This window comes from Caretta caretta, chromosome 1, assembly GCF_965140235.1.
Source record: "Caretta caretta isolate rCarCar2 chromosome 1, rCarCar1.hap1, whole genome shotgun sequence".
In the NCBI taxonomy this organism is placed as follows: Eukaryota; Metazoa; Chordata; order Testudines; family Cheloniidae; genus Caretta; species Caretta caretta.
Window position 1 is genome coordinate 12085341 of NC_134206.1, and position 14056 is coordinate 12099396.

The 14056-nt window shown below is 48.5% G+C and overlaps 1 protein-coding gene across 3 annotated transcripts in view; it reads right to left on the reverse strand.

Annotated features, from left to right (window-relative positions):
- DNAJB13 (DnaJ heat shock protein family (Hsp40) member B13) overlaps window positions 1-14056 on the reverse strand; it is a 32593-nt gene that overhangs the window by 17411 nt on the left and 1126 nt on the right. For 2 of the 3 annotated variants that reach the window (XM_048839364.2, XM_048839355.2), the window contains exons 3-8: window positions 11321-11482; window positions 8609-8766; window positions 7314-7427; window positions 5745-5858; window positions 2758-2834; window positions 1457-1786 (exon numbers count right to left, since the gene is read on the reverse strand). In XM_048839364.2, the coding sequence (XP_048695321.1) occupies window positions 1633-1786; window positions 2758-2834; window positions 5745-5858; window positions 7314-7427; window positions 8609-8766; window positions 11321-11482 (779 nt within the window). In that variant the 3' untranslated portion in view covers window positions 1457-1632. Of the gene's footprint in view, window positions 1-1456; window positions 1787-2757; window positions 2835-5744; window positions 5859-7313; window positions 7428-8608; window positions 8767-11320; window positions 11483-14056 lie in introns of those variants that run through there. The other variant, XM_048839373.2, reaches the window with a different exon arrangement.

The window sequence follows — 14056 nt, forward strand, 5'->3', positions numbered from 1 at the left end:
GTTTGTGGCTGCAATGAGCTCTGGCTTTGGGTGCCTGATCAGAGCACTTCCTGAAATGGGGCCCCTTGAAGGTGGGCATCCATCTGGGCACCTTAACATCACCAACTGGTCTACTAAGCCCTCTTCACTACCAACCAGCCTAGCTCTCTGGGCCCAAAAGGAGGGTTACAATTTGGAAGGAGAGGATACTGGTTTTTTTTTCTTCTTGCTGACACTTCTCCTTCAGCCCTTAAGGATGATCCAATAGTGACAGGAGCTGAAGTCACGAACTAGATCCGAGCTAAGGCCCAGCTAGCTCTGTATCCTAGCTCCAACAGTGGCTAACATCAGATGGTTTAGAGGAAGGTTTAAAAACCACACGGTAGCAGATGTGCAATTCCACCCAACATCCTGCTCTCTACCAGTTAGAAACTGGCTTAAACATGAAGCACAAGGTTACATTTGGGAAGGGAGATTATGTTGCTATCATTGGTTATAGCATGTCCTGTATCAAGCAATCCAACCAAGTTCTTGGTCTCTGACTTCCTGTAGCAGTGAGTTCCACAGTTTAACTATGTCTGTGGAAACCTCATTTCTTCTGATCAGTTTTGACTTTGCCCCCTTTTGACTATCTCCTTTTGAGAGAGGCAGGAAGTTCCTGTGTCTACTGTTAGTAACCATCCCTTTAGCCCTACCCCTTTACCTGGCAGGGCCCAGGGCAAAGAAAGAGTGGGAGCTGCGTAGGGTAGGAAGGGGGGAGAGCAGTCTTTTGTTGCCACTAAGCAGAATTCCAAATGACTCAAAGGCCCCTGAGTATATGTCCCTTCCCCCTGCCCCTTCCAACTTTTGGCCTATGACCTAGCAAAACATTATTGCCTCCACTAAGCAGTATTACTTTCCCCTTCCAGCAGCAGTAACTGCTATTAAGTATCTGTGAGGAAGTGGAAACTCTCCCCTAACCATGTCTGCTTCATCTTCACCCCTATGAACAAGACCCCTAGCAGATCCCTGCTGATGGCCAAGAGCCACACAGGGGGAGGTGGGACAGAATGGAAACTAAGCAATGAGAAATCAGCCCCTTGCTTGGTGCTGGACAGAGGGAGGCAGTTGGTGAGGAGGATTTCCGGTGCTCGGGCCAGCACTAGGCACAGGGATGGGCAGTAGGGCTCCTGCCCCTTAGGTCAGAAGTCTCCCAGCCAGGGGAATGAAAGGCATTTCTTTCTCTACATGTGGCTGCATTTTGCACAAGGCTGGTCAATTACATTTTTCTAGCCTTTCATCCCCAAAGGCTTTCCCCATTGCCTCTGGCACTGCAGCCAACAGGGCAGCTCTGTGGCAGAGCACAGTGTTGCTACAAACTGCTGGAAGTGAGGAACATCAGCATCCAGCATAACTGCAGGGAGGAATGTAACAGGGCCAGGACAGCAGGGTTCCATGTTGAGCTTTAACCAGTACAGATCTCAGGTCGGTCAATAACCCCAGCTGATTCTTTTATTGCTCTTCACTGCAGTCATTACAGAGACTGTTTCAAAGACACCATGCAGTGGGGGAGCCATCTCTAACACCAATAACATACACCCAGTGACACAATCTGTACAAATAGCTAGAAAGCTTTATGCCCCTGGGTCCCATGGAGCTGAAGTCACAGCATGCTTAAGTCAGGAGTGCTTGTCTCAGGAGCTGCTTCTTGGCCGGCGTGAGCCTTTCAGGGAAGCGGATATCAAAATACATGACGAGATCCCCTTTGCGCGTGGGGTCACTAGGCAGAGGCATCCCTTCCCCAGGCACGATTTTGAAGTACTTGGGGCTGGAAGAGCAAAGGCCAGCATTATGCAGGAGGGTGCAGGGAGTAACCTTCCTAAGGCTGCAGTGAGAACACACCCAGCAGTGCCACCTGGAGTGCTCGGGAGGGATAATCTCATTAAGGAGCAAATTGTGTCTCTATGTGCAGCTCCCTCCGAGGGCAGGAGCTGGCTCTAACAAGCTTGCTGGGAGGGATGCACGGAGCTTGGAAAAACACAGGTAACAATTTCTGTAAGGTGCTGTTCTCTGAAAAATGATGCTAAAAATGGGCTTTGGGGCTCTCTCTTCCCTTTGTCTCAGTAACTCCTGATTGGATTTCCTCAGCTGTTTTTTCTAACGGCTGCCCTGGGATCTGAAAGGCCAGCTGGGTTCATTCTGGCTCAGGCATTGCAGTTGGTCAGAGAGAGTCTGCAAAGCTGAAGTCTGCCCTGAGTGACTCAGTGCAAGGGGTTTGTGCGGGTGCAGCGAGCTGCCTCCAGTGTTGGGGTCAGTGGGGGCAGAATTCAGCTCTGCAATCGGAACTGAGCTAACAGTCCTGTTCATGAGCTGGGTCTCCCTCCTGGAGCTGTGTGGGCGCCGCAGGCCTGGCAGGACTAAAAAACAGTAAGCCCCTGGGGGTGTCTGTGATGTAACTAGATCTTACTCTGCAGACACAGGAGAAGCAGAGCTGGGTAGTATGAAGAGGCCATTTTTACAGTCAGGCCAAGACTTTCAAAAGCGACTAGTGATTTGGAGTGCCCAATCTAAGACCTAAAGGGGCCTGATTCCCAGAGAGCACTGAGCCCCCACCCTCGGATGGTCTCAAGGTGCTTCCCTTTGAGCATCCCAAATCACTGTTGAAAAACTCGCCTTCCCTTGAGAGAGCAGACCCACGCTTTACTAAAAGCGCCACAAAACAGCCTTTCCAAACACTAGGCGAGCAGGGTAGTTTCCCTTGCTGATTGCATACGGGGCTATTTCTGCTTCGGCACTTACTGGACTATGTCATTGATGGGAATATTAAGCAGTCTGTCATCTAGGGTTCTCACATCCACTGTACAGCCAATCAAAGCCTGCAAAAGACAGAGCGAGGCACTGAGCGAAGATGTTCGTTGATTCTGTTATTCCAAATAACAGGCACAGGCTGAAGCAAATTGCGATCCATGGGAGCCTGGGTAAGGCTACTACAAAGGGGCCTTTACACCCTGAGCGTTCCTCCAGGCACAAGAGGATCATCCCAGCGTAGAGGGATCTTCTGAGTTCTGACTGCGCAGAGCCAGCGTACGGGCTCCTCTGCCACATGCACCCACATGTCCAACTGCCAACTAGGGGGTGTGCCCAGAGAAAAGTGGGGTGTGGCTGAGGCACTGCTGTAACCCCGGGTGGCCTCCAGCTATTTGTGCAGCCCCCAAGCTGATCTACATTACGCTGGGGGGGATCAGATCGAGCCACAACCCACCTAAAACTGAAGGGCTTAACACCACCTTTGCACACCCCGTCCCTCGAGTTGCACTGTGACGCCTCTGGGCCAGATCAGAGGATCTGGTGTGAAGAGTGGCAAAGTACCCGTGAGAGCTCATTCGTGTGAGCAATGGAGAGAGAAGCTGAAGGAATTTCGCAATCACTCGCCTTTGCTGAGGAAGGAGCTGAGAGTAGTGAGGCCATTGTCCTTAAAAGGCCTGGTGAGCAAAGAGAAATGCAATGCACGAAGGGACAAGCTTGTCCCAAAGGGTGCAGGGGCCAGAGCAAGCGTGGAACCCTTAAGAACAGAGCATTGTGACTTAACAATAATCCCTAGCTCTTCCACAGTGCTTTTCATCTGTAGCTCTCAAAGCGCTCGACAAAGGGAAGTGTTATTCTCCCCATTTTACAGACGGAAAACTGAGGCAGAGAGACGTGAAGTGACTTGCTCAAGATCACCCAACAAACCAGTGGCCGGGCTGGGAACAGAACCCAAAGCTCCTGAGTCCGGGTCCAGTGTTCTAGCCACTAGGCAACATTGCCACCCGTGTCATGAACGAACACCACGTTCAAGACTACCTAGCAGTGGATATTTGAAATAAGGAACTTTTTGGAAAAATTATAGTTAATGTCGGAGCTAACTCTAGCACCTGACACCCTGAGTGGAATTCTAGCTGCAAGGATCTGTTTCCTTATACAAACTGGATACTGGTTGGCAGTGCAGTAGAATTACAGTTGCTCCTTATGTTGTTGTTCTGGCTTGTTGCAGACTGACCAATCCATAGGCCATTGTAACTGGAGTTTTAAGAGCGCTGGGTAACATTATGACCAACACCACCACCAGTAATCATACTTTCAGCTGAGTTCAGGGTCACCCAAGACCATGCTTCAGGGACAATGGAAAGGGTCAGGAAGGAATTCTCCCTCCACCTACCACGTACGACATTGCAAAACTGGTGAGGTGCCCTGTTTCGGGTTGGTGTGGGCAGTGCCAATTCAGAAGCAAAAGGCATTAGCCATAAATAGATAATCAATTTGATGGTTAGCTCTTAGGACAGGGGTGCGCAAACTTTTTGGCCCGAGGGCCACATCGGGGTTGCAAACCTGTAGGGAAGGCTGTGCCTCTCCAAACAGCCTGGCCCCCACCCCCTATCCATGCCCTCCCAGTTCCCACCCCCTGACTGCCCCCCTCTGAACCTCCGACCCATCCAACCCCCCCGCTCCTTGTCCCCTGACCGCCCCCTCCTGGGACCCCACCCCCCCTATCCAACCCCCGACTCCCTGTCCCCTGACTGCCCCGACCCCTATCCACACCCCCACCCCCTGACAGCTCCCCTCCCGGGACTCCCACGCCTATCCAACCCCCCTGCTCCCCGTCCCCTGATCGCCCCCTACAGAATCTCCGCTCCATCCAACCGCCCCCTGCTACCTGTCCCCTGACTGCCCCCAAGACCCTGCCCCTTATACAACCCCCCACCCCTTACCATGCCGCTCAGAGCAGCAGGAGCTCGCAGCCTCGCTGACCGGCTGGAACCAGCCACACGCCGCGCTGCCTGGAAGGAGCAGCGGGCCAGAGCGCTGGGGGCGCAGCGAGTTGAGGCTGCGGGGGAAGGGGGACAACAGGGGAGGGGCCGGGGGCTAGCCTCCCCAGCCGGGAGCTCAAGGGCCGGGCAGGATGGTCCCGTGGGCCGGATATGGTTTGCCCACCTGTCTTAGGACAAGGACCAAGTCTTTGTTCTGAAAAGAGCCGAGCACACTTTGAGGCACTAAATAAATAAAAAATACTGGAGATGTTGAATTCTTGGGGCCTGGTTTTTATACAGTTGAGACGTGTGATTGCACATCTAACTGGCATGCACAGTTACCATGACGGGGTGTGTGCGTTCACACAGACACACACCAGGTAACTGTGTGCACAGAGGGATAAGTAGGTGCATTTGCAGGCATGATGGTCATATCTACAGATGCAAAATTCCATAGCTCAAACGCATGAAAATCAGGCCCACAGCTCTTCTGTTTTCAGCGGAATGAAGTCAGCCAATTCAAGAGCGGCTAATCCATAAATACTGAGGATTAAGATGATAAATAATAGGCAGCCTCCCAGCAGTCTGACTGGCTGGCCCAGACTCTGTTTGGTTCAATTATAAACTGGCAATTCCTTTCATCCCCAATGCAGTTTGTTGTCATGCTGCAAAACCTCGCTGCCTTATGGGAAGGTAAGAAAGGAGAAGACACCGTCCAACTCCACTGAAGTCAACGTGCATCTCTTCCTTTTCCTGCATGCAAGTTGGATCAGGCCCCAAGTGCACTAATCATAGAATATCAGGGTTGGTGGGGACCTCAGGAGGTCATCTAGTCCAAACCCTTGCTCAAAGCAGGACCAATCCCCAACTAAATCATCCCAGCCAGGGCTTTGCCAAGCTGGGCCTTAAAAACCTCTAAGGATGGAGGTTCCACCACCTCCCTAGGGAACCCATTTCAGTGCTTCACCACCCTCCTAGTGAAATAATCAACATCCTTACCTTCCCTAGGGGGATGGTGGCTACATAGAGCAGGTCATCATCCTCCCTTTTAAACCTTGGGTGGAGTTTCTCTCGTACAATGAAGATAATATCAGCTGGGATAATGTTCGGGCCCTAAAGTACAAGAAATAAACCAGGGAATGAGTCAGACCGCTTCAGCTATAGGAGAACTGGGCACTTCCCCGGTACTAGTTACATGAGAGATCACAAAAAGCAAAAAGCCAATTACTCGAGCCGCCAAAAGAACATTCTTGCACAGGCAACTTTAATTGTGCAATTGCCGAGCTACTGAGTGTTTAACATAAGAACGGCCATCTTGGGTCAGACCAACGGTCCATCTGGCCCAGTATCCTGTCTTCCCACAGTGGCCAATGCCAGGTGCCCCAGAGGGAATGAACAGAACAGGTAATCACCAAGTAATCCATCCCCTGTTATCCATGCCCAGCTTCTGGCAATCAGAGGCTAGGGACACTCAGAGCATGCGGTTGCATCCCTGATCATCTTGGCTAATAGCTTGATTTTGCAACCTTAAGAATGTTCTTTTAACGGAGCTTTTTGGGTGTAACTTTGGTACTGAGCACTGCTGCGTGCGCTCCCTCGGGGATAAAATTCACCCCTGTGCTGAGGGCCAGCACAAGCCACATGCTCGAGCTAAGTCCCACTTAAGCCCTCAAATAGGGTGTAAAGCAACGCCTCGGCCTGGTACTCGTCCTGTGCACAGGAGTGAATTTCACCTGACAATATTAACATTCTGCATATCTGGGGCCTGATTCTCAGTTACAGCTCTCTGATCCTGAGGGCTGATCTGCGCCAGCCCCAACCCCAGTGGGAGTGACAGCAGCCAAGAGACTGCTCTAATCTGTCCCACTGGCATGGCTCCCCTATCTCCTGTGCTGGGAGCAGGGGCCACCTCCATCAGCTGTTTGCCAGCGGTTTTAGTTCTGTGATTCTCCACTGCCAGCGGAATGCCTGGCTGGCTACGTACGATTGGATTCTGGGCCCTCGATACTGCCTGAGCAGAGCCCCGAGCTGGATCGCAGCGGAGAATCAGGCCCCTCATCTTCAAAGCACTCTACAAACATTAACTAGTTAATCCTCACAATGCCCTGCAGAGGAAGTGGAGGGTTATCATATGGGGAAACTGAGGCAGGGAAGTTATGTGATTTGCTCAATGCCATGGCAGGAGTCCCTGTCAGAGCTAAGACTTGTGCTCCTAAATCCCTTAGGCAATGTAGAAAATCTCCCCCTTAGCCTCGCTGTGCCTCATCTTAAAATATGCATCATTACTCAGGCACGTTTTGTGTGCCTTGTTGATTAGTGTCTGTCAAGCACTTTGAGATCTTCAGATGGAAGGCGCAACAGAAACACAAGATCCCATTACAGCAAACAATGAATGAGCCAGTCAGTACTGGTGAAATCTTGCCGGGCAACAGTCACTACAAGCCCAGCCTGGAGCGACTGTTCTGTCCCATGTGTGTGGTTTAAAGCACTGCCCAGCAACACTCCCATGGAGACATGGGATGGGGTGACAGGTCAGGTAAACCAAAGCCAATTGCAGGAGAAACTTACCTGGTCTCCTTCTTTTTGAAAGGTAATCCTGGTGCCCTGCTTCCACCCGGGCTGCACGTCGATTGTTAAGATCTTATCTCTGATGGTGGACGTGTGACCGTCTTCATTCATCACCTGGGGTTTGAAACGGATGAGTGGGGCAGTCGGGTTTGGTCTGTATCTAGGAGAGACACCTGGGCCTTTGATTGGCTAGGATGCCAGTGATACTGCACCAGCCTTGTGGGCAACTGCCTTTAGGAAACGAAATCAGTTCTGGCTTGAACTGCAGAGCTTTTGTGCCCAGGCAGCTCTGCAAACCATGGTTATTACAGGAGTGCCTAGGGACCAACCAAGATTGGGCCCCAAGACAAACAAAGGGTGGGGGAAAGGGGCAAAACACACAGAGGGAACAATGGGATGGAAAAATCAGGCCACCTGGAGACAAATGTGGCTCCCAGTTACCCCTGTTCTACCTCACTGGAGTCTGCCAGGGAGATTAATATTTGCATTTAATTTCCGTCTGACTTTAGTGGGATAGCCATGGGGTCACTGGCCCTATATATTTGGCTTAATGTTTGAGGATTGTATTTTCTTCATTTCAAGACAGTCTGATTGCCAGCACAGCCCACCAACCCCCTAGAGCCCTGTTGATGGCAGAGGCCACATAGCTAAGATCAAGGCAGGCAAAGAGACCCGAACCTGTTACGTTAACACTACAGAAGGCCAAGCTTTTCCTGCACCCTGCTCAATGCTGTGTAAAACAGTGTCAACTTTCAGCAGGGCCTCCTGTGCTCTGGCAGCGGGGTTGGGTCCCATGGCACCAGAGAGAGCACGGAAACTTTGGCTGTCAGGGTCCTGCCCGAACTTGTTGCTCTGTACAGCACACGTGAGCTGCTGCTGTGGCTGGCTATGAAAGAGAGGCCACCGCAGGAGCAAGAATGGATCCCTGGCTGCTCTCTGCACAGCCACAGGAGCACAGTTGCCATGGAGATGGAGTGGGGTTGGGGCCATGCACTTTCACGCCACCCTACTCTTCTCAACTGCCCTGCCCCACTGCCTGGAGCAGGTTACTCCCCACCTGTCCATTCCCCTATCGGCTGGGACTCGGGAGATGCTATCACAGAATATAGTGATCAGTCACATCTACTAATTTCAGTGAAACTTCCAGTGCCCTCCTAGTGAAACATACAACCCAGCCCAATGGGAAAGAACAGCTCTTCCACGACAGGCTCCCTTCGGGCAGCTGTCCCGCTCCAAACGCCACCGATTCAGGCTCACGTCTCACTACTCCTAATTCAGTCCCCCTCTTTCCTTACCCTGCGAGAAATCTTAATTTTCTTGGTGCATCCGTAGAACAGGTCCTCCAGTGACAGGTAGAGATCTCGCTCAATTGGCGGGTCCTGCTTCGCCACCCCTTTTCCCCGCAGCCCCCCGAATGCCATGTTCACCTCAGACCCATCTGGGGCAAAGAACTCTGTGCATATCAAAAAACAGAATCCCAGCTGTGCATATAAAATGATGGGGTCTAAATTAGCTGTTACCGCTCAAGAGAGAGCTCTAGGGGTCATCAGGCATAGCTCTTTGACAACGTCCACTCAATGTGCAGCAGCAGTCAAAAGAACGAACAGAACATTCGGATCAATTAGGAAAGGGATAGATAATAAAACAGTAAATATTGTAATGACACTATATAAATCCATGGTGCGTCCGCATCTTGACTTCTGCATGCAGTTCTGGTCGCCCCATCTCAAAAAAGATATATTCGAAAAGGAAAAGGGACAGAGAAGGGCAACAAAAATGATTAGGGGTATGGAACAGCTTTTATACAAGGACAGATTAAACAGGCTGGGACTGGTCAGCTTGGAAAAGAGATGATTAAAGGGGAATATGATAGAGGTCTATAAAATCATGACTGGTGTAGAGAAAGTGAATAAGGAAGTGTTATTTACCCCTTCTCATAACACCAGAACCATGGGTCACCCAATGAAATTAATAGGCAGCAGGTTTAAAACAAACTAAAGGAAGTATTTCTTTACGCAACGCACAGTCAACCTATAGAACTCTTTGCCAGAGGATGTTGTAAAGGCCAAGATTATAACTGGGTTCAAAAAAGAATTAGAGAAGTTCTTGGAGGATAAGTCCATCAGTGCCTATTAGCCAAGATGGTCACAGATGCAACCCCATGCTCTGGGTATCCCTAAGCCTCTGACTGCCAGAAGCTGGGACTGCATGACAGGGAATGGTGTCTTGATGATTGCCCTGTTCTGTTCATTCCCTTGGAAGCTCTGGCATTGGCCACTGTCGGACGACAGGATACTGGGCTAAATGGACCGCTGGTCTGACTCAGTATTGCCATTCTTATGTTCAATGACCCAGAAAAAGGTTAGATGCAATCACACCATCAGCTGAGAGTGGCATGAACTAGTGGCCTGAGCACAGGTCTGGGAGCCAGGCATTCCTAGTTCTAGTCCCAGCTCTGACTCTGACTCCCCTCTCTGTCCTTGGCAAGTCACTCAGGTCAGAGAAGTGTGCCAGTTTTTCAATGCCCAGCTTGAGACATGGGCCCAGTTCTTCCCCCTGCCCAGTTCTTGCTGATTTCAACTGCTGTTGTGGGTGCTCGGTGCCTCTGAAAATCAGGATCAAGATGGCTCACATCAGCCACCCAGCAAGTGAGACATTCCAAGACACTGACAGCTTTTGGCAATTTCCAAAAAGGCCTCCTTGTGCCTCAGTTTCCCCATTTGTAAAATGGGAGTGATCTCACCACTCTACCAGCTGGGATAACTTTGTGAATGTTTGCAAAATGTTCTGACCATGAAAAGCATGAATTATTATTTATTTATTACGTGTTTATTACCATGCTAAAGGAATTCCTGCTTTCCTCCAGGAATCCCTGAAGTTGTTGTCACTATCTTTGTTTGAAGGAGTTTTTTACTCCCCCTTTTTTTAACCAACATAAACGTAAAAAGTTTCCATTCTACCTCCCAAACTCTAAAATCAATAATTGGACTTTGCTCTCTTCTGGTGCCTTCCATCCAAGGACCGAAGACATTTATGAAGTAAGCCTCCCAACCCTGCTATGAGGTGGCACACTAATAATTATTAACCCCATTTTACAGACAGAGAAACTGAGCCATAAAGAAGTTAAGCAACTTGTCCAAGGCTGCCAAGTGAGTCAGTGGCAGACTAGGGAATAGAGCCTAGGTCACCTGACTGCCAGACATGTGCCGTGCCCCTAAGACCACCCTTCTTGTTTCCAACATGGTAGTTTGTTGCAAGTTCTTTGGGACCTGATCCTGTGATCTCCCCAAACAGAATGTAAATTCACTCCTGCAGACTTACAATATTAAGCCTTTAATTAGTTTGAAAACTTCACCGAGCGCCCAGATTGGGAAGAAACCTTTCAATCAGATTTTGTGAGTGTCCTGAGCTCCACTCAGAGCACAATGTGCTCCCAGATATCCAGGGACACGGGTCCAGAGTAACCTGGTGCTAGGAATGTCTCAGTGCTGATGGGTCCCAGTCTCTGGAGAAATAGACGAGGCAGGTTGTATCACTCTTCACCACCACCTAGTGGCTGACTGCAGCATGGCATAAAAATCTCAGTGAACGCTGCCTGCTCTTTGGGTCTCCAGGTTCTGGTGCAGTTGCCATTATTTGAGCCAGGGGATTTTCAAGAGGAGAAAGTGACGGGCTCAGGGGAAGACACTACAAGCCCAGCCTGGAGCGACTGTTCTGTCCCATGTGTGTGGTTTAAAGCACTGCCCAGCAACGCTCCCATGGAGACATGGGGTGGGGTGACAGGTCAGGTAAACCAAAGCCAATTGCAGGAGAAACAACCCTCAAACTGGGGTTCCAAGGGCTAATGGTGGCAAAGGCACAAAGGCAGGGTCTGGTTTTCAGGTGACTGTACAAAACTTTAATCTACTTCCTGCCAACCACAGGGCTGGTTCTGTTGAAGAGACTATGCTTGGGGCAATCACCATAAAAACAAAACAAGAAGCATCACAGGAAGGAATTATACCTACCAGCAAAGGGATTATCGCCTCCAAAGAACTCCTTGAAGACTTTATCAGCATTGCCGTGAAACACATAGCCAACAGACCAGGGATTTTCACTCCCAAATTCCAGGGGGATCCCACCTTTGAGACCCTCTTCTCCAAATTTATCATAGATGCCCCTCTTCACAGCTAAGGGAGAAAGAGGCATCAGTAGATGTGCATATGCTTTGATCATTTGTGTGTCAGATGAAAGTATATAGTTCTAAACCCAGGTCTTTGCTTGATCCTGGGATGTGTCACCCAAAGCTGTCATTAAGCATTCTCCTTGCCATAAGAAAATCTGAAGTAGCAGAAAGGATGCTACTGCATCAGTCTGGTAGCAACTATCTATAGGAGTCTCATACTTAGAAGCAATCTCAAAGGCTCACCCTTCCAGCTGGGGAGGGTTATACACTGAGTGATCCAGGGGAAGGTGGCTGATCCCCTCCTGTCCCTACCCAGCCAGTCATCCAATACACAGAATGGAAACCACAGAGAAGACTGTTACAAATCATTTTCCTAATAAGCTCATTAAGGTTTCCCACGACTCAGTTTCCACACAAGGATTCCTTTATTAGTCCCAAAAGCCACCTGGTGTTAATTACATCCAAAATACAAACTTAAGGATATATATGCCTATATTCTATATCCCAATGCCAATAGTTACAAGCACTGGTCAAAATGCTCACAACAAGATCGAGTACCTGGGAGGTACCTTGCCATCATAGCGTGACTCCAGAGGAAAAGCTCTGACAAAGAACCCCTCGAAAACTTTGCTTTTTTATACACTGTAATAAACAGGTAGTGTGGGACCTGAGCTAAGGACAGATAAAGCAGCTAGGGCTGAACAATGTCTTCTGCCCCAGTCAAGACAAGATTAATGACTGGGCCTCTTTCTTCAAGGTTTTCTTCTTATCTCATTGGGCCATATTTGTTTCTAACTACTAACAATTTTTAAATAATAAACTAAACAAACCAAATATATACAGCACCTGGTACCCAATTATCCAAGTTGTCTTTATTTCTGTGATCTCAACCCAAACTTTACATAAGAAGACACTGATATTTAAGAGTTACCACAAGTTTAACACAAATAATTTTTGTTTCTCTTCAACCCATCCTTTTACATGCTTCGGGCCTATCACTCATGCTAAAATCCAAACTCAATTTAACACCATAGTTTGCTTAGGCCTGATGTGGGCCTATATTCCCACAAAGACTACGATCTTCTCTATCTCCAGTCTTTACAGTCTAGAGAGACCCCAGAGAGATTACAAACATACAGCAACCCACAAGGAAGATGGAGGGGCGGGGTCATGGAAGGTCAGATTTAGATGTCTATAGGGGCAATCTGCCAACAAAAGCAGAGAGAAAGAGAACGACAACTTTCAGCCATTAGATTTTCTTGTGCCTGTGCATTGTGGTGGCTTCTCCTTCATTGTAAATTTTTAAATCAAGATTGGGTGTTGTTCTGAAACCTATGTCCAATTCAAACAGGAATTAATTCAAAGGAGTCCAAGGACTTGTGTTCTACAGAGGGTCTGACTAGACGATCAGAGTGGTCCCATCTGGTTTTTATAATCTAAGAATCTTATGCTATATTAAAGAGAAATATTTTCTTCACATGTAAGTACTTATAGATTAGTGGTTCTCAACCAGGGGTACACGTCCCCCTGGGGTACGCAGAGGTATTCCAAGGGGTACATCAACTCATCTAGATGTTTGCCTAGTTTTACCACAGGCTACATAAAAAGCACAGCGAAGTCAGTACAAACTAAAATTTCATATGGACAATGACATGTTTATACTGCTCTATATACTATACACTGAAATGTAAGTACAATATTTATATTCCAATTGGTTTATTTTATAATTATATGGTAAAAATGAGAAAGTCGGCAATTTTTCAGTAATAGTGTGCTGTGACACTTCTGTATTTTTATGTCTGATGTTGAGTACTATACTAAGCAAGTGGTTGTTAAGTGAGGTGAAACTTGGGGTACGCAAGACAAATCAGACTCTTGAAAGGGGTACAGTAGTCTGGAAAGGTTGAGAGACACTATTATACACCATGATCAAGTCATCTCTTAACCCTCTGATAAATCTAAACCGATTAAAATATATTTACTCTCACCGTAAGGCACATTTTTCAGACCTTGAATTGTTCTTATAGTTCTTTTCTGCACTCTCTCCAATTTTTCAACATGCTTTTTGAAGCGTGGACACCAGAACTGAAGGTGGTTTTTCAGGAATGGTCTCTCCAATGCTGTAAACAGAGGTAATATAACCTCCCTACTTCTACTTAATATTCCCCTGCTTATATATCCAAGGATCATGCTAGTTTTCTTGGCCGCAGCATTGCATTGGCTCCCTGCTCCTGCAATCTGACTGGCACAGGTCACCGTGACCCTTACACCCATGCTAGCGATGTCAGTGGGGCTCCAAACACACACAGACCTTCACCAGCCTGGATCAGACTGCATGAGCAGGGATCAGTGCTGCATGCAATAGATAAACAATTAAGTAACTGGTTTCAGAGTAGCAGCTGTGTTAGCCTGTATCCGCAAAAAGAAAAGGAGTACGTGTGGCACCTTCGAGACTAACCAATTTATTTGAGCATAAGCTTTCGTGAGCTACAGCTCACTTCATCGGATGCATCCGATGAAGTGAGCTGTAGCTCACGAATGCTTATGCTCAAATAAATTGATTAGTCTCGAAGATTCC